This window comes from Grus americana, chromosome 5 (genome assembly GCF_028858705.1).
Source record: "Grus americana isolate bGruAme1 chromosome 5, bGruAme1.mat, whole genome shotgun sequence".
NCBI lineage: Eukaryota > Metazoa > Chordata > Aves > Gruiformes > Gruidae > Grus > Grus americana.
Genome location: NC_072856.1, coordinates 9,388,233 through 9,411,052, shown reverse-complemented (window position 1 = coordinate 9,411,052; position 22,820 = coordinate 9,388,233). Strand labels below are relative to the sequence as shown.

Below are 22,820 nucleotides of genomic sequence, written 5' to 3'. Positions count from 1 at the left end.
AAACAGGTACTGCTCTGATATTAAATTACCTCCAGATATCTAACCAAAAGCTCAATGCAGCTACAGCTCAAAATTAATTTAATTAAAAGGGGCTTAAACTTGATGTCATGTGTCAACTTCGGTTCTCAGCCACAGCCGACACATTTATTGTGTTGTTGGGTAACGATGAAAATAGCTTTTAAATTAACTTTGGGTATCTTCCAACATTGGATTGAACTACAAACACAACCTCTTCCCTCCCCCGGCTTCACTGCCTGGCGGCAAAGGTGAGGAACAGTTGGGTTTGCTAAGCTCTATCTCATCCCTGGACACTCAAACTATAAGCATTTTCATGCATACTACTAACAGAACAAGACTGAAACCTAACTGCGGTTTTTAACTGCACACTATGAGCATTTTAGCATTTGGATGTAGGGGAAAAAAAAAGCTAATATATTTGTCATTTTGTCTCATGCTTTGATTTTGTGTAGGCATTGATAATTTTCCCAGTGTGGCTTTTCTATCATCTTAAAAAATAAAGTCAGCTGCTTTAAGAAAATGACTGAAAGATACTTATGACTTGCCCAGTAAGATGAAATCCATTTTTCAAGATTTGAACACTTCTGTAATCAAGCTGTTGAAAACCTGCAGTTGCCATTGACAGCAATTGAAATTGTGAGCATTCAGCATGTTTGGAACTCAAGAAAGAAAAAATATTTCTTAGATTATAACTACACATACCTGACTGAAGTTTATGTGTTGCTGATGGAATGCTGATGTCAGTTTTTGCTGACGGTTTCCTACAATAGAAGACTGGTTTATTCTTCCCAGGACAGACCGACCCTTTTTCAGTGGCTGGCATGTAGCATCTTCCAAGATATAAATGAACAGTATTACATTTTTGTTGTCACTATTCTCTTCTAACAAAAGTTAGACAAAGTTTCATTTGCTTCAGCGTACCAGAGAGAAATAATAAAATAATACACCAATTAAAGTAAAAAACCAACACAATATAGAAGTGTTTGTTACAGATTAGCAGATATATGAAGAAGTCAAAATCTTCATATGTATGGCTATTGAATAAATATTCAAATTTCTATTCTTATCTACTCATATAGGAAGAAAAAAAAAACAACACATGAACTAACTTACCTGTATTCACCATCTGTTCATCAAGATGTAACGTGTTTTCAAGTCTCATTGGTGGTACCACTACCGTGCAAACAGCTGATTTGGTTTCAGGATTAACCGATGCTCTTGCTTCCTTATTTTTATTGGTATTAGCTACAAAGCCATTTTCCACATATGGGCTGTCACGTCCTGAAGAGTCTGAAGTTGGGGAACCATCCACCGTATCACAGCCACTTTCCTGTTCATCATCTGACATACTATCAAAAAAATAAAAAGTACTGCATTGAAAAAAAATACATTTTCATAATACATAATGCATTTTATTCAATTACCACATAAAATTTATGGAAGTGAAACTATTCAAAGGTGGATAAAAACATTACATTTTAATTACACAAGCACAGACATTCAGATGGCAGTTCAATACTCAAACTCTTTCTACTCAAAATTGGAAGGCTCAGAGGAAGGAGATAACTTCTACATAAAGACTTAGGTGTGCAACTCAACTTGCACCCGCTTTGCAATTTATTTCTTAAATAATCTTGTACTTATAAACCATCTGAAATTTAGATTTTTAGGTCAAATAAAAGGTTGAAGATTATTTCATTTCTTTCTGAATCAAAACATAAAGGTCTCCCGATGGTTATTACACTAGCAAACGAGAACATACTGATCTAATTTCCTTCTAGAAATCAGCCACATCCCAGAGTCTGCAAAAAAGCCATCCCTGGGGCCCATCAGAGTCGGGATGGGATACAGCGTGCTGGGGAAGCAATCTGCACAGTGGCAGGCAGCTCCCTCTCATCTGCATATCAACCACCAGCAGCTACACTAGACCTTATCTACTGAAAAATTAGGTGTCTCTGAAGTTCCTCCAGAGAGCCCTGCCTCTGCGTGACAGATTCTTTTTCACATATTTAGATTAAGGAGACAAGCGCAACCCTTGTATTTACATGGCTGTTGTGTTTATGTAAGCAGAAACAATTATATATATAAATTATCCATTAAAAGTATCATTAGGTCAGGCTGGCTGTTTAAAACAAAACTGCCTGTACAGACTAGCAGTTCCATTTCCTTGTCAATACATGCTGTGATAGAATCTTTAATTGCTTTAAACTTTTTTTTCATTAAGACTCCAATCTTACTAATTTTGCACAAAAAAACTGTTCCGAGTTTGAATCACTCTTCTCTATATATCAAGCTATTCTACAGGAAATAGGAAGTGAACTGTAGAATAAAATTAAAAGAATTGCTCATGCTTATGTGAGCCACAGGTTGCTTGAAAAAAAATAAAAATAATTTCTATGAGATATTGAGTAAATCATATTAAATCAAACTTTTCACCAATACCAGCAACTATACATCTCAAATGTTTCTTGGACCCCAAATTCATATCTAGAAATCTGGTAAGTGCCAAGTACTCATAGCTACAACTAAAGTTTCCACATGTTAGCACCTGGAGGGCAGGGACCGAAATAAGAAAAGCCCCAGCCAGAACATCTCAAGTCTGTGTCACAGGTCCATGTCTTATGAGTATCACACAGATAGATGTTTTAGTGTCAAGCTCTCAGGTACTGTATCAAAAATGCCATTAATTTTCAGAGTGATGTTGATTATTTTTCTAAGAGTAAATTTTGAATAACGTGCAAAAATGAAGTAGACATCAAGCAGTGAAGATAAAAATATTTAAAAGCTGCTCATATGAACAGTGTTCACGTAAGTGAAGCTTACATTTGGTAGAAGAAAAAAGGCATCAATGTCATTAGAGATTAAAATACAAGATACACAATGGGAGAACAAGAGGGTGCAAGAATTAATGATGCTCTGGTAACTTCAAATCTGTCACATCCTGCTTTGGCTTACTTAATTTTGCAATCCTAGAAGATTTTTGTTGTAAAGGAAGTTGCACGCAACATCCTTACTTTTTCTATGTAAACACCATTCATTCAGTATTCTGAAAACTTCCAATGTAGCAAGATGGATCTGTTAGGAATGATAGAAGAACAGTCTATGCTGTGCAACTGCAGGCCAACAAATTCGTTTTTAAATACCTCATTTAGTATATATATATAAAACATAACCAAACGTTCACATTTTTTATTATAAACCAGAGTTTGCTGTATCCTAGGATCTTTCTTTTTACTGAAAGGAGCACAGCTTTTTACCTGTTGGATCTCTTGCAAGGAGATGGACTAGACTGTCCCGAGGAGCTAGTACTCAGAGTGCTATCAGGACTGCTGAGAGAACACACACGGTCAATGTTCAGGGTGTTCTGGCAGGCTTCACAGTCAAGGCTACCTTTACACCTGCCACACAAAAAGAAAGTCAGCAAACATATCGTCTCTCATTCGTTCTTTCCATACACTTAGGTGTACAGAATAAAGGTTTAATTATGGAATAAAAAGAGGTCAAATATTAGAAAAGGTCCCTTAAATGTAAACTAACATCCAATTCCTTGTTTCTTTTACATCCTAAACAGAATTTTAAACCTTTGCAGAGTTCTTTTGGAAATTCTAGATTAAACGTGCATTTTTTAAAACCTACTAAATGAATAAATTTTTTACTGAATCAATACTAGAACAAGTAGATACAAGATTTTACTACAACAGTTCAGAGCCTTGAAACATTTCACAGAGTTTAGATTTAAATACAAGTACCTCCAGTTCATAATCATTACAAGTGAAAACAAGTCGAACAAATATTAAACTTTTAAGCCCTCAAAGTGATACATGCTTCTTTGATAACTTTGTGAAAGAAAACTCCTTTGGGGGACCATGCTCAGCATCTGCTTTTATACCCAAATGTACATCTTTTCATACTGTTAGAGAAGTACTTTTTACCCATGTGTATGTAATGTTATCTACTGGATGCTACTGCTAGTATAATCAATATTGTTATTCTAAGCCAGAAGACTGATCTTCAACAAATAAATAGGGTATAACAGTATTAAGCAAAAAAAAAAAAAAAAGTATGCTGGACCTAAAAGTATTCAGTTTTGACCAAATCTGTTACAAAAGAATAGTAATTTGTTTCCTGTTGCAAATGCCTAATGTACATAGATTAATGAGGTAGACTTTTGAAAGTATTTTTCACTTTCAAATAATACACTGCTACAGAGTTAACTTCTTAGTGAAGCTTGATTAGAAGTGCATTGTTTGTCTTTTTGTAACTCCGATTCATTAAATACAGTTGCTATGCTAAGACAGCTATACTATATTTAAGTGACACCTTAATAAAGTAACCATCGATTCTTACTCTCTGAGTGAATGTGTTCGTCCTATGTCATCTTCATCTGTGTCACTGCTGATGGTGATCACGCTGACTGCTGGGCTGGGGGAACCGGCAATGAAGATAGCCTGGCGCTGTTTGGTTGAAAGAGATGAATCAGGGTCCAGCCTGACGGATGCTTCACAACAGTTACTTTCCTGTCCTTCTGAGTTATGATTGTCCTGTGCTTCTATACAACTTATTCTCTTTACAGCCTTCAAGTTAAGTATCTTTGGAGATATAAAGGCTGAATTTTGGATATTGGTATTTTGTAACACATTGCTCCTGTGAAGAAAACACACCATTTAACATTCAGTGAATCTCTACCAACAAACCTGAAAACTGTACTATTTTCAACAAAAACAAAGCAAGCAATGTAGGCTAAAACACCAAGTTTCTACACTAATAGAAAGAAAAACATAAACCAGAAAACAGAGTCATAAATGCTTGGCTTGGCATGTATATGATTTCACACATTAATAAAAAAAATAAATCTAGAAATATGCTAATAAGAAGCTATGTTGCCACATCCAAACTAAGTAATATCTAAGACTGAAATTCACAGCAACATTACATACAATACATTGAAAATCCCATTTTCTTATAAACAAAAAAAGAAACTAAAATCCTGTTTGGGTGAAAAACAAGTGAACAAAACCTGGCCAGATTTCCTGAAAATAAAAGCTGGTAGCCTCTGGATGAAATCCTTGCTTAAAACCAGACTGCTGAAATTGCCCTCTGTAACCCATGCATTCCCCTTTATTGAGCACCCCACACCTTTGCAAATACTTTGTATGGCAGCGGGGCACATTTTCTTTAGCAAGCAGCTGAAGTAATTCTGGCCACTAGTGAAAGACAGATTATTAAGATGATTGTAAGGCATACTGCAACCCTCTTATATAGTATCTCTTTATTTCTAGTTGTCTAAAGCTGACATATCCTCATGCACATAAGCTTAGGAACATCTCATTAGAGCTACCTCAACATATTGTTATATCTTCCCAAAGGCTACAAAGACAACTTTGCTATCATGACAGGCACATACTAATCAACAGGAACTAAAATCTCTTACTATTGCAAGTATTTTGCCATCTAGTCTGTATTACCAAAATAACACTGAAAACTTAGAGCAGAAAGAACAAATTTTCCCAAAAGACCATTTCAGTACAATTGTTGCTAACAAGCATGCCACTTTTACACGCTATTCCCTTGCCCACCAAACAGCAACTACACATACACTATCTCTGAATGTTAGAAATATTCTACCAACCTGTTCTGACACAGTTTGTTCCTCTTGGTAGCTGCAGGCTGAGGCCAGACAACATGTGCAATGCCCACACTAATTGGCTGAGGGGCAGACAAGGTTATCTGATGTGTTAAAAGAGGCTGCGGTATCACTGAATTGTAATGGGTACCCTGGGTAATCATCTTCCTGAGGAAAAAGAAAGGAAATTTTAAATTGCAAGTTATTTGCATCGCATCTGTATATCTTTATTAAACCAAAGCTGTTAAGGTATTGCACAAAACTATGCGGACTTACCCCCAGTCTCCAAGCCTCTGTGGGCCAGCCACAGGATCAGAGGCCAGAGATGTAGCAGGAGCTGCCACCGGCGCTACTTGCTGCCATGCAGGAACCAGTATTTGCTGGGTCTGATTTGACCATGTCTGTTGTGAAGCAGAGAAAATTTCATGACGCAAAGAACAACTGAATGTATATTAGCTGCTTGCAGTTCAGCACAAAACAGAAGAGGGGCTGCAACAGAACTCTACAGGGCAAAAATATTTACCAACTAATAATAAAACAAGTAAGATTTTTATGTTAAAGTAAGCCAACCTGAGAAAGGATTCCTGCTCGAATCTGTAGCGGCTGAATTGCGTGGGCTTGGGTCACCAACGGAACTGCATTATCCACCCTCAGGGTGAAACTGGTGGGTTTACTATGGTTTGTAGGAATTCCTATCAGGGAGAAAAACACACACACGAGATTTAAGCAAAACACCAGTCTTGCATATTTTCTCTGAGCAGAATGCAAACATAAAGGATAATTTTACAACATTTTACTATTTTTTTCTTGATGTGTTTATGATCTAATTCCATAATTTAGATTTTCAAACCAAATAAATCAAAACCTGAAACATTTTTGTGCCATTACGTATCTGCACAAATATTTGGTACCATAATTTCCAGAAAGAAACTGCCAATAGCTACTATTTGGAAACAGACTAGAAAGCGGAACGACTTTGGCAGAAAGTTCTGCAAAGCTAAGCATTTTATACTTTATCATAAATTACGTTAAAAGTATTTGAAAGGAAGCAGAAAAAAGTAAGCAGAACTGAATTTCAAAGCTTCTCACAGCTGACTCCTGGACATCTCGTGCTCTGTATTTCCAGCTAGCTGAAAACCATTCCCCTTAGCTCTTAATAGCTGGCAACGGCACACGTATAATGCCCGCTTGTTACCATTTCTTTTGTGAGAAACAATGTAAAATTTTCAGTGTATGCCATCAAATATTTGCAGTAGAATCCATAGTCCTTTTCCTCCCTTTATCAAAATAATGCCAACAGTAGCACTGTTGGAATATTACAAGAGCGTAATAGGAAGAAGATGCATCTTATGCTCTGTATAGATTTTATTATTGTCACAGGAAAGTAACAGACACATAGCAATGCTGCTATGTTTAATATTAATAATAATTTTTGACAGAATAACAATAAACTAAAATGAAAGAGGACTTTTTTTCAACAAATTGCAACAGAACAGCTATGCTAGAAGAAAATACTGGCTAGGCTTTTAACTGCACTTTGTGTCATGCTTTAGTCAAAGATTAAGCAACAGGTGTTTGGAGGTAACTACTAAAGAACTACTAAACTAAAGATTAAAAGCGTTGGGTTTTTTTTAGATCTTTACAATAAAGGATGAAAGAAAATCTTCATCTGATACATAATTCTCTCATCATAAAACAATACTAAGTTATAACTATGCAGTTCAAAGCTTTTAATCTTGAAACACTGTTGACTAATTTTTTCCACACAGCCATCTAGAACAGCAACATCTTAACTCTGCCAGAAGTAGCGAGCTTTAGCACTTCAGATATTTGACAGAGCAGCCAAGCAGAGAAACCTTGAAGCAGGGCCAGATACCATTAATATCTCTTTTCCCTCCATGCCAGCAACTCAACTTGTCACCTATGTGATGAAAACAATATACTCCCTTCATTCAAGCTGTAGCAGAATTTAAATTTGGAAATTTATCATCATACTAAGAATACAGTATATAGATCACAGATAAAGTATTTGCCTGTATCTTTTCCTTTTCTATAACTACTTTATTCATCTGGGTATAATGAAAATAGTAGGCTTTTAAATTATGGCATATGTCATTGTGTAAAGCATATATACAATTTAAATAAGAAATTACTCAACCATACTAAGTGCTCAGAAGGAAATGTGTATGAAGCTATGCATTTAGCTCATACAGCTCATATAGCCTCCGACACTCTGAATACTCGGAACTTTCATGAGTTCTGGAACTCAGGATGGATGCAGCAGCCATAAACAACATTACTGATAAAGTCTTCCGTATCTGTCTTTATCTAAAGAGATAAAGACTTCCTGGGCTCTAAGTTTTGGTTAAAAGTGTTTTGGGTTGGGTTGATTTTTGGGGTTTTTGTTTGTTTTAGGGGTTTTGTTTGTTTGTTTCTTTTTGGGTGGTTTTTTTTTTTCCAGAGTGAATCTAGTGTGATTTCTAGAACTTCAAACTGCAGAGGGGGAATTGAGGAGTTTGAAAGTAATTCTTAAAAAAACCTGCTTCCTATAGACTCCACCATTTCAAGATCTGATCTCAACATAAAGTTGAACCATCACAGAGACTAATAAATTGCATGCTTGGACATGAAGACTATAATCAAGTTAACTTAATAAGCAAACAATATAAACTACCTTTCCCTCTCCATTAAATGACTATTACTAAGATAAGAAAGGCTGGTTTGCATCAGCTCCTCTCTGATCAGCCCATTATAAACAGAAAAAACAAGTTATGCTTGATATGTTCTGAGATCTAAATGAGGTTTTAAAGACTCCTCCAAAAAAATAAGACCTACGTTTGCATGATGCAAATGCATTTGTTTAGGGAAACAGAGGTCAACTGTATTACCATGTGTCCTAGAGATACATATGCTTATTTGGTGGTTTTCTACACTGCAGAAATACTTCTGTGCTAGTTCCACCTCAGTCTTCCAAATGTTTCTGGTAATTGAACCCTCAGCCAATTATTTCTTTCCATAAATACAAAATTGTATTCTTAAAACAATCTTATCCTTTGTAATACAGGAGAGTTCAGCCAAGCTGCCCTTTCCTCCTCACAGCATGATGCAAACAACATTCTCAAAGATTTACTTATGTGTTTTTCAGCAATCAGAAAGCTGCAGCAGTTCTGTCTCACATTATAACTGCAGGATAGTAAATATGACACTGTTTACGTAGGGCAGTTACATCCTTAAATGAAGCCCCAAGTTTCCAGATGTTTTCTTACACATTCACTTGGAAGTCCAATTAAAAAAACCCCAACTTTATTATCCAGATTTATCACAAGAACTGTTATATTTTCTTATCCTTATCCCTAGGATACCCTAGGGATGTAGTTAGGGGGGAAAAAAAAAACAAACACAAAACAACAAAACAAAAAACCACCCAAACAAAAAACCCAAGCAAACCACCACAATGAAACCAACAAAAAAAAACCCCAACCCATGCATGCAACCACCAAAAAAGAAACAAAAAACCCCACATCACCACAAGACCTACCACAACACTGATATTCCTCTCATCTTTCTTGTTTCCTCTCAGATTTTATTTCAGAATACCCTCCTTTCTTGCTTCAGCTTCCACATTGTGTCCCTCTATTTTATCCAAGATATATATACATATGTACGCATACATAAGTGTGTGTGTGTGTGTGGTATATGAAGATGGACTCTGGATTTCTGCAGATGCCGATTTGCCATTTCTTTCAGAAAGGTGCAATGTATCTGGATCCGACTCTCTAATTTTTTTATGACATAATTAAGTTCTTCTAAATACATAGCTTAAGTGGATATAATGAAAAACTCAAACACTGCTATCAGACAGACAGTAATGCTCATGTTTCAGGAACTGTAACAATTACAGTTAAACATACCTTGAATAGTTGGAGGACATATAATCAATGCCTGTTGGAAAACATCACTGCAACCAAACTGAGCAGTTCCTGCCTGCAATGGTATCCCTTGGTGCAAAACTGAATGGGCAGATGCAGTTAATGCCTATGGGAACAGATTCAAAACAGGCAACATTATGACTGTGAATCTAAATCTCTCACACACTTGCCCCACCAGCTTATATAATAAACAACTACAATAAGTTATAAAAATTAAAATTTCAAATACATTTCATGGGCAGCAATCCCGTTTGGCCACCGGAGGGCACTACAATACACTACAATACGTTTGCTATGGCAACACCAGTTTAATTAACTTAATTTTGAAACACACTGAATTCTAAATGGTTGGTTGGTTTGTTTGTTTAAACAAAACATTAGGAAAAAATCAGAGTAAAAGACAGAAGATTTTTGTCACTTACTAGATGTACTTTTTCAATTATGAAATTAATTTGAGAAACTGCATTAACAGAATTTATAATTAAAAAAGATTGGGTTTACCTGACTTCTTACTGGACCAATTTTGGTAAAGCTCGCAGTCAGATTAGCTGCACTGCCTGAGGCAACTGGTCTCATAAGTGATGTTTTATTGCCATTACTTAAGTCATACAAATTTGATCTGCATTTGCAAACATCCATGATATGAAAACAGGACTTCACTCTATCAAAACCAGAAAATAAGTTGCTTTAATTAGTATTTAAAGTTGTTAAATGTATAAAACAATTCCCCAGAACAAGAAAAAAAACTAGTTCAAAGCCCACAGTTCCTAGTTTCACAGAATGGCATTATACACAGAAATAGAAAAAAGAAATACTACTATTGCTACGTTTGTGTCAAGCCTTCGTAAAACATATTTTAAAAATCAAGAAAAATAGTACTATTTCCTGCTCCTTGTATCTAACACCATTTTCTAACAACTGCATACAAGCAGGAAGGATAGTAAACTAAATGGATGGAAAGTTCTTTCTTTCAGTGAAATGCTTTCACTCCATTCCTTGTCTCAAGAGGAAATGCTGACCCTGGTTCTCAATGACTGACAGGAACTAAGGCTCTGCATGCTTCCAAAAATCAAGCCCGTTTCTGCAGTGTTAGAGTTTTATCAACTAGGCATATAAATGATAATTTCAAAATCTATAGCTCTAAATGTTACTTTTCAGGAAAAAAAATGTAGTTATTCAGTTTCCTCAACCAAGCAGATGTATCTAATATTGTAAGCACTTGAAAAAATTCTCTAAGACATTACAAAAATAACAAAAGATTTTTCTGTCTGATAGCAGATGAAACAACACTATTATACACATGAATCACTGTAATGGAGATTTGAAAAAAAATAATTTGTGTGTGTTACATACTGGTTGCTATGAGGAAAATCAAGGAGGTGCTTCATGGTAACAAAAGAATGATTCAGGGTCTCAGCTGGAGTGATTCTTAAATCAGCGTCGATCAGCAACATTTTCTTCAACAGACTGACAAATTCCCTCCTATCTGCCTTCTCCGCCAACAGGTCACTTCCTTCCAAATCCATCACCATGTTCACCTGGCGTTCAACAAAACAGTCAGACAGAAGACAAGCATATTGGCTTAACTCTTTCTGTTATTGCTTTCTGCTGTAAAATACTAATATTCGATGAGTTTATCATGTGGTGACAATTGTTCTGCATCATGCCCTGCTGACTGTCAGCTGTTTGGCATATGGTGAATTTGTTAACTTATCGCAGTATGGTTGGCTTGGAATTGGTGACTTTTTTCTGCATACACACTACTCCCCTTGCACCCTCCTCAGCTAAAAATCCCTGAAGGCTTTTAATTCCAGTCTGGGTCTTGGAATTTAAAAAGTAAGATTTGGGATAAAGATCTTTGTATAGTCAAACTACAGAGGTAGTCTTCAAAAAAGAATTTCAAACAAGTATTAATGCCAATCTTGCAAAAAGATTTGATTCTTTTTTCAGGATATGGAAAAGAACAAAAAATTTCCTTTTATTATTGACTAGAGAGTTATAAATCCAAAGAAAAGTCCAGAAACAGTTAAGGTTGGGGTTTTTTCAATAAAAGGAAAAAATAATTATATTGAGAATCATATTGTTAAGACAGTAGAATTATATTGGAAATTATACAGTTAAGATAGCAGGATCCATACGCATTCATTATTTACCCAGAACAGAAGACAAGGTAGAAGAGAAAGCATACATTACACATAAAATTAAAGGGTTCCCCCCACCACAAGGACAAGTACCTTTGTTTAACACAAGCAATGACAAAGAAAGATCTTTTTATAAAGCCCAGAGGGCTGACATAGCTAGACAATTTCCTCAGAGTAACACATACAGAGAATAATAGATATGACTGATATACAATAAATAATATTCTAAAAGGCGTTTATTTCAAACTAGTGAAATGGTTTAAAATCACATGTTCCTTTTGCAAAGGAAAAATGCTTTAATACTCACATGCACTATATCATCCAAACTGTTGAAAATATACTTTCTGGCCTCTTTAGACTTCATACCTGTCTCTGCCTCGTGCTCTTCCAATGTCTCAAAAAAAGAAAAGGGAAGTTGAGTTTAGAAGTTGATAATAAAGGACACTTACAGCTACAAAGTGACTTTACATATTTATCAGCCTAATAAACCTTTTTTTTAAAAAAACAATATTTTGATTGTATATTTGTATGCTGCTTTGCTGACTACTGTCATTTTCTAAATTGAAATACAAAAAATACTGATTTTCACGTCTGCACGATCACGGTACTGGATTACAATAGATGGTTTGTAAGTCACACAGGATGTGCTGAAAGCCTAGCAAAACATTGTTTAATGAAACTCTCTCATGCTTATATTTTTATACATCACAGGTTTTCTATTACTTGTATTTTACACATTTCCTCAAACTCAGACTTTTAACTCCTAAAGAGCAGCAACATCATATCACTGTAAATAACTAAATAATAAAAACCCAAACAAACAAAACCCAGGCAGGTTCTGTTCAATTTCTCTTTGCTTTCTCTTTTCTTTCGTTATTTTTATACTTTTATTCCTTTGCATACATAACAGTTGGTGTAAGTATTTTAAATACTGAAGTACGAAACAAACAATTATATCCCAGAGAATGAATGCGATCACCTATCAGTGATTTATGAGCTGGAATACCACTTTCTGGTACAATTTTCCTCCTTAAACACAGACAGCACCAGGAGGCAGGTTTTAAGAGTCCATGTTGTAGGAGGCAAGGCAGGACTGCAGGGAAAAAAATTTCTTAACAGATTACAAAAAAATTTCCAAAATTAACTTTGACCAAAAATTCAAGTAACAGCCAACGGTCTGTACAAAAACTCCCTTCTTCCCCCAAAACAGCATTTAGTCTGCTGTGAGAGATTTAACCTCTGAAAGGTAACAGCTTCTGAAAATGGGGAGGGCTGTCTGCATCAAGAACTCGTTCAGGTTCTCCAATACAAAGAAGCCAGATGTAAACTGTCACCTAATGATCAACCACCTGAAAAACCAGAAAACTGGATTAATCAGGATGGTATAATCAGGGAATCCTTACATAACCCGAGCCGGCAGCGTTACGGCAGGGCAGCACTGGCCCCGGCCGCTTGGCCCAACGCACGCTGGGGATTTACCAAATTACTGTGGAGAGTTACGCAACTTGTGCTTTGAGCTCGTCAGCTGTTTGTTACTGCAGTTTTACGTTAACTGTAACTGTTTCCTGACTTCCCCCAGTCCTCCCTAAATTTGGTGAAGCAGCGTCATGAAGTAGCACAATTTAAAACAAAAATATTTGCATAGGAAGTCAAAGTTCTGCTTGAGGCGAGTGTGCTATAATGTTGCTTAGAGAGAAGGAAGGTGTGCGGACTGAAAAAGTACATTTTTTTAATTTCATCTGCTTTAATTGTATTGCAGCTTTCAGTCAACAAAGACTGTTTTAGCATGAGATCTGGAAGTAATAAGCTGTATGCAGTCATATTGGTTCTTAATCCCCTTTCTCCTAGGAACTTCTGGTCCTGAAGCCAGTTTTGAACAAATTTTGACAGAGCAGCTTGGGCCTCAGAGACAAATTCTTTAAAGTGAAGTGAAAAGCAGTGACCAACCAAAAAAGCCAAACCAACTCATTTAGTACCTCTCGAGAGACAAGGCTTAATTAGAATTCAATGCTCTCTCTCCACCTGGAAGCCGTGCACTGGCCACCCAGCCACCACACAGCCTGGCAGCTGCACCAGACCTGCCCCTGGGTCCGCCGGTGGGGAGGGAACGTGGGCACAAGCTCGGAGCCCTGCTTTTGGGGAATGGGAAAAATGGAAGCAATACACAGCAGGACTGATAAAAATCACAGGAGATGTGGAAGGGAGCTAACAATTATCATAGTGAATCTTGGCCCCTCTGCTCACAAAATAATATACTGTTTTCTACTATATTATACTGTTTACCTTTAATCTCCAACTAGAATATGGTGTATCCGTCTCTCTAATGAAAAATCTTGCAGTTTTCGTTCCCATGCTTAACAACTGCTCTCCTGGCAAACCTTGAGTCTGTGAAATGTAACGAATCTGAGGAAGAAAAATAAAACATGGGAAATAATTTACCTCTGATTTTCAAAATCTGAGCCACACAGTTAAAAACTTGTCATTTCTTTTAAAAAATGGCAAAATGAACCACCCTCAGAGCACCTTAGTTCGACAACTACATCTTACATAGGAGAGAAACCTAACACTGAGCACATGATACTGCTCTCTCCATCTCTCGGAGAAAGCCTTACATAAACAAACCTCTAAAGTGACCTATATAAGCAAGCATTTAAAGTTTGGTCACAGAAATGAGGAGCTGGGGAGAGTGGCTGTCATTACCTCCTCAACCCACTCAAATTCTAAATGTAATATTTTCATTCTACACAAGAAAATTAGTAGGGGTGCTTTGCTTGCATACAGAAATCTGGTGAATTTTTTCTAGCGTACCGTCATTATACAACACTATAAAAATCCTTTCCATTTATTGTTTCCAGTGTATCAGTCTTTCACGTCTGACACACCTGCATTTCAAGCAAACGTTCTGCGTGGAAAGGTAGCACACGTACAAACTCTAGGCATCCAGCAAAAGATACTGTCCTTGTCTCAGAAAATCTGCTACTGAATGCGATGGGAATGGACGAGCTTCATGCCTGAAATGGTCAGATGCTCTTTTCCACTGAAATTATTAACATGCATTTATTTTAGAAGACAATTTACTATGCATTTTTCATTACCTTTCTTCTAGTTGATGATACAAAGTATTACCTAAGATAGTTAAAATTCAAGGCTTCAACAGAAATCTGTTGAAACAAGATGTTATGATGTGTTTTTAACTACTGTGCATGCAACGTTAACTCACTGTACAAGGGGGGAGTTATCCCAGAAGTAATATTTCTTTTAAAATCAAAAACCCCACCTTCAAGAAAGACTAATTGGAAGAATAATTGGCAATAATTAAAAACCGAGCTTGCTGCAGGTTGGGATGGAGGGAGTAAAGATTCAGCAGCCAGGGCTGAAGGTCTGAGGGGAGCAAGGGCTGAAGGGCATTGGGCAGGGTCCCACACCTCACACCTCCACGGAGGGACTGCTGCCCCTGGGGATAAGGGAGGATGGAAGAAAGAGGGGAAAAAAATCAGCAGGAGAGCACAGTGAAATACACCAAACCAGAAACTGGGAGATAAGGTGAATTCAATGGAAGACAGAGGACTTGAGAGCTCGGAGCACCTGAGAAGAGAGAACCTGATGGGCAGTAGGGAGGAAAGGGACATGAGAGGCTTCTGCTGAAAGGTAAGTGACAGACCAAAGTGGGGAGGAACAAACACAATGTGGCCAACTTTTGGTATTTGGTATCCTCCATAATTCCCTACATATCAGGGAGTAAATCCCACTCTGACCAGAACTCTTTCTAGATCATTTAGTTGTTTTCTAAGCATATTATAAAGTCTTCAAAATTTGGGGGGGAAAGACAATGCATTTATTCAAAAATTCAGCAGTTAAGCACCTGTGCCTGGTTTTAATGAGTATTAAAGCTCAGAAGACATGGCTATTTTCGACTGAGAAGTACAGCTGTTACTGGATATAATCACAAATGAATATAGTAACTAAGAGCTTCCTTTCAAGACCTAGCATGTTGGTTGCCACATGCCAGGGGGACAGGGGCGAATGCAGCACAAAGCCCTTGCCTGTTTACTCAGTGACACAAACCACGTAGCAGGAGGAAAGGAATTTCCTTGGGAGCCATCTCCCGCAACTGCTGTACTCATGTACACTGAGGAAAACCCTGAATCAAATTTCTCTGAAGCAAGCTTTGCAGACCTGCTTGAGCACAAAGACCAGGCCGACTAAAGTAAGGCAATTCCTGCTGATGCACAGGAGGTTACAGCTCCTCTTCCCCCCTGACTTCTCTGACATGAAGATCAGACAAGTTCCTAGACGAGCTATTAACTGATGCTTCCTGATTGTTGCTAGATGAGTTATTAACTGATAAAACTTGAATGATATGTCTAACTAAATGTCTTTTAAACTCAATATTCACTTGTAAAGCAAACAGAAAATCTTATGGGCATTAACCCCTAATCCATGTAGTCCTTCACATGAAGTACAGCATCTTGGAAGGTGGATGTCACTGATGACAGTGCTGTTTACTTGCACTGCCTGGCAGTAGCTAGAGGTCAAGCCATGTTGGCCCTGGGCCTACAACAGCAAGAAACAAGTGACAGGAATACACTGTAACAAGGACCTGGCTCTCTAAAACTGAGAAAAGCTGAATCAACAAGCACTATGAAGGTAGTGCTCTGCGGACCGTAGGAAATGGCCTTCGTTTGCCTGGATTTTGTATGTGACAAGATGGCTGCAGCGCAGCGGGGGAAAGAAAGTCTTGTCTTTTCAAATTAGACTCAGTATTATTCTGAAAAAAACATCTTCATAATTATGAAATTGAGCTTTACACTGCTACTGCTCTCTGTATAAAAATCAGAGGCTCACAGCTACGTAAGCCCACTGGCACACGTTAATAATCTGGGCTGCTACCATCATGACAAATCACAAGTTGATTTGAGGAAAGAATTGGGACATGGGCAGCATTCTCCACCATTCAGATCTCTACTGCATCGTAAGTGACTGAAGATGTGGTTCAAAGCCACATTCCACATCCAGAAGCAGCATCTGCCTGTATGTGAGATCATGATCAGAAGACCATGAACTGGGCTTACAGGTCCTTCCTCACCCACAGCAGCATCCCTTTTAACAGCTACTTAACAGAAGTACAGGGTCAAAAGCAAAAGTAATTCTGGAAATTATGTATTTTGGGACTTTTTTTGAAAGTCCAGATCTTCTCCTGCAGTTTCTTTCAAAATAAGAGGTAAATAAATTTGCCAAGTTCTTGGAAATTTTTAAGACAGTATTATAGATTCTTTCCAAAAACAAATGCCTTTGCTTTTTCCTTAAAGAACATAATGAATTATATGGTAGTTAGTTGTTTCCTCTCTTGTCCTCTGTTTTAACAGCAATACCCTGCACAAAGGTCTTCTAACTGCATCGAGGCCTCAACCCATGTTCCACTCATAGCTTAGTTCCTACCTATGAAACACTGAATTTTGTGTAAATGAAGGAAACTGAAATATGAAATGTTACCAAAATCAACACAAAAATCAATATATCCCCTGACAGTGGTTTTAACAAAAGGATTTTTAGAAAAGTAGGTCTGATCTGTAAGCACAGGGAGCCAAAAGCCCACTATATGAAGATCAGGATTTGAATAACCTAAACAACACGTTGGAGGAACTGCCCCTAAACTGAATGTTGAATCAAAGATGTAGAAGTTAGTAACAAGCCACTGTTGTTACATCTGGAATCCTCAGATTTCTTTGAAGTTCAAAACCAGGTGGGGATAGTCAGAATGCTGATTACATTCCTTCCAAATTTCCACATCATGCTAGAAAAATAAGACTTCTCTCTTTTAAGTGTTTTTAAATAGAAAATGTTCTACACCTTTCATTAGAAATAACTTTTCTTTTTAAAGTCAGCTCACTAATGCCAATGGTGTCAGTAGTTGAAAACTCCAACAAAGCAGAGACACAGCTTCAAGCTTGACCATTGCATATATACAGTATTAGTATGACAGTTGATTCTCATTCCTCATGAAGTATAGGCTCTCAAATCTCTGAGCTATGCTGAGTTTCCAGAAAGCATCAGGAATTATTCAGAAGGCAACTAATCCTGACATCTGAACAGACATTCCAGAGTCAACCCCGTTCATGGCAAGTAAGAGATTACAATGCAATGAGAGTGGCCACATTTATTTCGCAAGATAGGAAAAAAAAAACCAAAAGGGCAACTTGAACTTTGATTCAGAAAAGCAGCGGAATATACAGTTTGGTCTGGAAACGGGATTTATGTTTCTAGGACAATCAATAAGACTAAATTAAAAGCATGGAATAGTCTTGAAGAAATACTACTTAATAGAGGATGTTATTAACATTTGAAATCCTGGGTTTAATGATCTGAAATTCCTAAGTTGCATAAAGTGTGCATATGCTTGTGAAATTTATTCTACTACCTGGTCATATTCCAGTGCTCCCGGGTACAGTGGCCATCCAAGAAACAGCTCTGCAATCACACACCCTAACGACCACATGTCTATGGCTTCACAAAACGGCAATCCCAGTATGATCTCTGGTGCTCTGCAAATTAAACATAGTTACTGAATTTTTTCCTTAGGGGGAAAAAAAAAAAGTAATTCAACAATCCAACATGACAAAAAAAGCCCCCAAAATCTGTTATTTGAAAACACAGGCTAATTATTTCAATGAAATAACAACATCAGAAATTGCATTTTTCTTTATCTAGATAATCTGTGATAAAATTTTGCTGCTCTGAGATATTTTTTCCTACAAGTATCAGTTTGCTACATACATCAAAATAATTGATATGCCTGAAAAACAGAATATCACTGATTCAACATTTTTGCCTTTCCTCCAGTATGTCCCAAATGATTCATCCACACAATGTCATATGCCTGTAACTACATTCTGAACACGATACAGTAATTTATCTCAAAAACAAACAAAGTTTTACCCAAAAATACACTTGCACACTTCCCAACTGGACAGTACACTTAAAGCTATTTAAAATATCAATTTAATTACATAACTGCAAATCCTTTAATGCACTCAAATCAGTTCAATGTGATCAATTTTTAAATCACTTAAATGAAACCACTGCACTTGCTAAAGAGACCGGGTCTTATTTTTCACCTAAACCAAATGTGAATTATTTAACCAATGGCATTTGAATTTATTTCTGTACTCAAGAACCAGAAAAATTGGTATTGACACAGCTGCTAAAGGGGCTTGTAACATTCTCTTCAGTGTGGAACAAAACTCAAGTATTTCAGATACCCATTGCATTTGTTCTTTTTATACCTTCCCTCCCACTTCATTCAAGCTATTAACAAAAGGAAAAACAATTAAAATATATCTGTGTGCTAATATAGAAAGAGGCCTGGAGACAAAGTATTACTTAAATCATCACACTATAAAGTGATTTACTTTTAAAACACAATCTGTTGTTAGCTTAACACGTCACAGAAGAGTAGGAAGGTGGTTAAAGCTAACAGAGTAACTCCCATTGCAGCTGGGCAGAACAGTGGCATTCAACTGACCAGGTAACACACTGGTGGGGAAAATCGTGATTTCTCACCTGTGTAAAAGCTTAAAAACCTTACGCTTCAGCGCACGATGGTGTATCATATTGACATTCCACATACAAAACAGAATCTCTGACCATAGTGAAGTTCTACATATCTCATTTATCTTCTCTTCTGACATTTACCTTTATCAAAATATTTAGTTCACCAAAATTTTAACTGTTTAACATCTTTGTCGGCAACATGGACAGTGGGATGAAGTGCACCTTCAGCAAGATTGCTGACAACACCAAGCTGTGTGGTGTGGTTGACACGCTGGAGGGAAGGGATGCCATCCAGAGGGACCTTGACAGGCTGGAGAGGTGGGCCCGTGTGAACCTCATGAAGTTCAGCAAGGCCAAGTGCAAGGTCCTGCATATGTGTCAGGGCAGTCCCAAGCACAAATACAGGCTGGACGGAGAATGGATTGAGAGCAGCCCTGAGGAGAAGGACTTGGGGGTGTTGGTTGATGAGAAGCTCAACATGAGCCGGCAGTGTGCGCTTGCAGCCCAGAAAGCCAACCGTGTCCTGGGCCACATCAAAACAAGTGTGACCAGCAGGTCGAGGGAGGGGATTCCCCCCCCTCCCCCACTCTGCTCTTGTGAGACTCCACTTGGAGTACTGCATCTGGCTCTGGGGTCCCCAAAACAAGAAGGACATGGAGCTGTTTGAGCAAGTCCAGAGGAGGGCCACGAAGATGATCAGAGCAATGGAGCACCTCTCCTATGAAGACAGGCTGAGAGAGTTGGGGTTGCTCAGCCTAGAGAAGAGAAGGCTCTGGGAAGATCTTATAGCAGCTTTCCAGTACCTAAAGGGGGCCTGCAGGAAAGCTGGATGGGGACTGTTTACAAGGGCATGGAGTGATAGGACAAGGGGTAATGACTTTAAGCTGAAGGAGGGTAGATTTAGATTAATTCTTGACTGTGAGGGTGCTGAGGCACTGGAACAGGTTGCCCAGAGAAGTGTGGATGCCCCATCCCTGGAAGTGTTCAAGGTCGGATGGGGCTTTGGGCAACCTGTTCTAGTGGAGGGTGTCCCTGTCCATGGCAGGGGGATTAGATGATCTTTAAAAGGTCCCTTCCAACCCAAACCATTCTATGCTTCTGTATGATAAAATGTACTGATTTCAAACAAATTCCAATTTTCATGCTACATTGGGACAGAGAAGCTATTTGTTGTATACAGTAGACCAAGAGCTGAAGCTTCTCCATCCCTTTTCACAAGGAGCAGCTGGCAGAAGCTGTATGTAGACATGCTCCAAGGATGCACGTTCACTGCCAGGGAAGGACTCTTAAGATTGCCCCAATCCCTGACCACTGAAACCACCCAAGCTTCTGCTACAGGGAAAATCCAAGACTTTCCACAGATAAGAAAGTCTACAGAACAGGATATTCTGCTAAATACTTATACACTTTCTGTTCATGCCAGTGCTTTGGTTCTTCCTATCCTTGTCACAAACCCTTTTGGATGTGTGGATAAATCTTGTCACACTGGTGGTGAAACTGGAGAGGCTCAGTTTTCCATTGCCTTTAAAGATTTGATTACAATAAACTTCTAGGGATCAAACATAACATATTTTTGTAATGCGGGATCATGACACTGCAGTAAGTATTAGCTAGTTTCATTATCCAAGAAATAAATCTAATATATCTAGATGCCACAAGACTAGAAATAGCCGTAAGAAATGTCTGCCTTCAGCCGCTGGCTGGGTGCCAGCCTGCATATGGTTGTTACAGATCTCTGCTAAAATACGCTTCCTTTTGTTGTATTATGTTACAGCCCTGAATAGTTAATGAATATACACACGGCCTATGGATATAGGGGCTTTAACAAATGCTTCTGCTAAAATAAGCTCTTTAAAACCTCTTACATTTACTCAACGTTAGTATGTGCACTGTATAAAAATAGCCATGGTCGGCCAGTCTGTCGCTCGTCTCTTTTGAGGGACAGGATTGCAAATAAAAGAAGGATAAAGGAAAGAACTTTTACTGTATTTCACAATATAATAATCTATTACTTTTCAAGAAAAGTGCTAACAAGTCTAAGGAAAAGGGACGTATTTAAGGAGACAAGAACGGTGCTCCTCACTTCCTGACCCACCATCCAGAAAGGAAGAGGAAATAAATGTGCCCCCAAACAGGGCTACCCAGACCTCACTACAGTACAGTGAGCAAAACTCATTTTCAGGCTAGCTTGAAGTGAGGAACACAAAGAGCTGCTGCTCCACAGAAATGTCAAATTTGCTGTTTTTCAAGTTCAGTGTCTCTTACCACGGCCTCATGCTGGTCCTTAAAATGGAGCAACTCTCCCACAGCAGACAGAGTTACAAGAGAACTTATACTGGGTTTGATTATGTTTAGATTGGTTTTAACCAACTCAGCTATTTTTGATAAAGGAAGATGGTTTGTTAACGGTATGCTCAAAGGCACCTTTCCCCCTCTCCCCCCCTGCTCTCCTTTTAAACTTCCAGTTAAAAATCTATTTGGACAATCAGGGAGGAAAGGATTAAAGAGGAGGGAGTCATTCTTCAATTTTTATTTTTTTTTAAGATGATCCACAGCTCTTTTGTCAGGTAAGAAATATTTTTACATACAGCTTAAAAGGAAGGTATTCCCTTTCCTAACTACAACCGTAGACATAAAATTAAGTGGTAGGAACTCCAGATGTCCCAACACAGTCACCCTAACATCAGATCACTCAAAAAAAAAAAAGAGACTGTAACTTAGACCTTCTCTCAAAACACCACCACCACACACTACTGCTTGGTATCTACTGCAGATGACAAAATGCTCAGTACATCAGAAGCTACTGTAGTCCACAACTGGGTAAATAGCATCTGTTTTCCAATACCAAGACACCAACAAGGAGAACACCGGAATTTTCTAAACTTCTTAAGAATACCAAATCTTAATTAAATGTACCTAAATGAAATTAAAAGCAAGATTTTAGAGAGCATCTATTTCCTTCTTATCAATGTTAAACATTAATTTCTTATCAGTGTTAATTAAACATTAATTAAAAACATTAACAGAAAACTTCATTTAGAAATTGAAATGCAATATTAATAAAATGAATCCTTCAAGTGTAGTAAGCAACTATTCCTAGATTAACACATCTGACATCCTTTCTCACTTGACACAGCACAGCTCAATTCAACTCTCTTGAGGCAGACTTTTTAGACATTTCCGATTGAAAAGATGAAAGACGCAAATGAATATTTGCTTCAGCTGCTTGTTTGGATAGTCACATTTCTATTTATGACATCACAGACCATGAATATACATATTATTCTATAGATTTTTGTAAGCTTATGAGGAAAGAAATCACAAAATTTGTTCTGTTAACTTGCTTAAAGACCAGAACATTTCATAAAATAATTTAGCTTCAGCATGTTAGCCAGCTTAGAATGAAGCAACAACATAAGCACTTTGAAGAAAAGTGAAATAATTCCTCAAGGGAGGGTTAAAAAACAAAACAAACAAGAAAAACTACACAAAAATCAAAACCTTAGCATTGCAACAGAGAAATTCTTCCAACCTTTACACTGGTGGAAGCAAAGAATA

General features: G+C 37.7%; 1 protein-coding gene across 2 annotated transcripts in view; it reads right to left on the bottom strand.

Annotated features, from left to right (window-relative positions):
• The window catches only part of HIPK3 (homeodomain interacting protein kinase 3), a 111,576-nt gene that overhangs the window by 4,931 nt on the left and 83,825 nt on the right, over positions 1 to 22,820 (bottom strand). For both annotated transcript variants that reach the window (XM_054826758.1, XM_054826757.1), the window contains exons 3-15: positions 18,130 to 18,253; positions 13,995 to 14,114; positions 12,019 to 12,105; positions 10,924 to 11,108; positions 10,072 to 10,231; positions 9,553 to 9,676; positions 6,212 to 6,333; positions 5,918 to 6,042; positions 5,648 to 5,809; positions 4,366 to 4,662; positions 3,276 to 3,416; positions 1,132 to 1,367; positions 721 to 848 (exon numbers count right to left, since the gene is read on the bottom strand). In XM_054826758.1, coding sequence (XP_054682733.1) covers positions 721 to 848; positions 1,132 to 1,367; positions 3,276 to 3,416; positions 4,366 to 4,662; positions 5,648 to 5,809; positions 5,918 to 6,042; positions 6,212 to 6,333; positions 9,553 to 9,676; positions 10,072 to 10,231; positions 10,924 to 11,108; positions 12,019 to 12,105; positions 13,995 to 14,114; positions 18,130 to 18,253 — 2,011 coding nt within the window. The remainder of the gene's footprint in view (positions 1 to 720; positions 849 to 1,131; positions 1,368 to 3,275; positions 3,417 to 4,365; positions 4,663 to 5,647; positions 5,810 to 5,917; positions 6,043 to 6,211; positions 6,334 to 9,552; positions 9,677 to 10,071; positions 10,232 to 10,923; positions 11,109 to 12,018; positions 12,106 to 13,994; positions 14,115 to 18,129; positions 18,254 to 22,820) is intronic.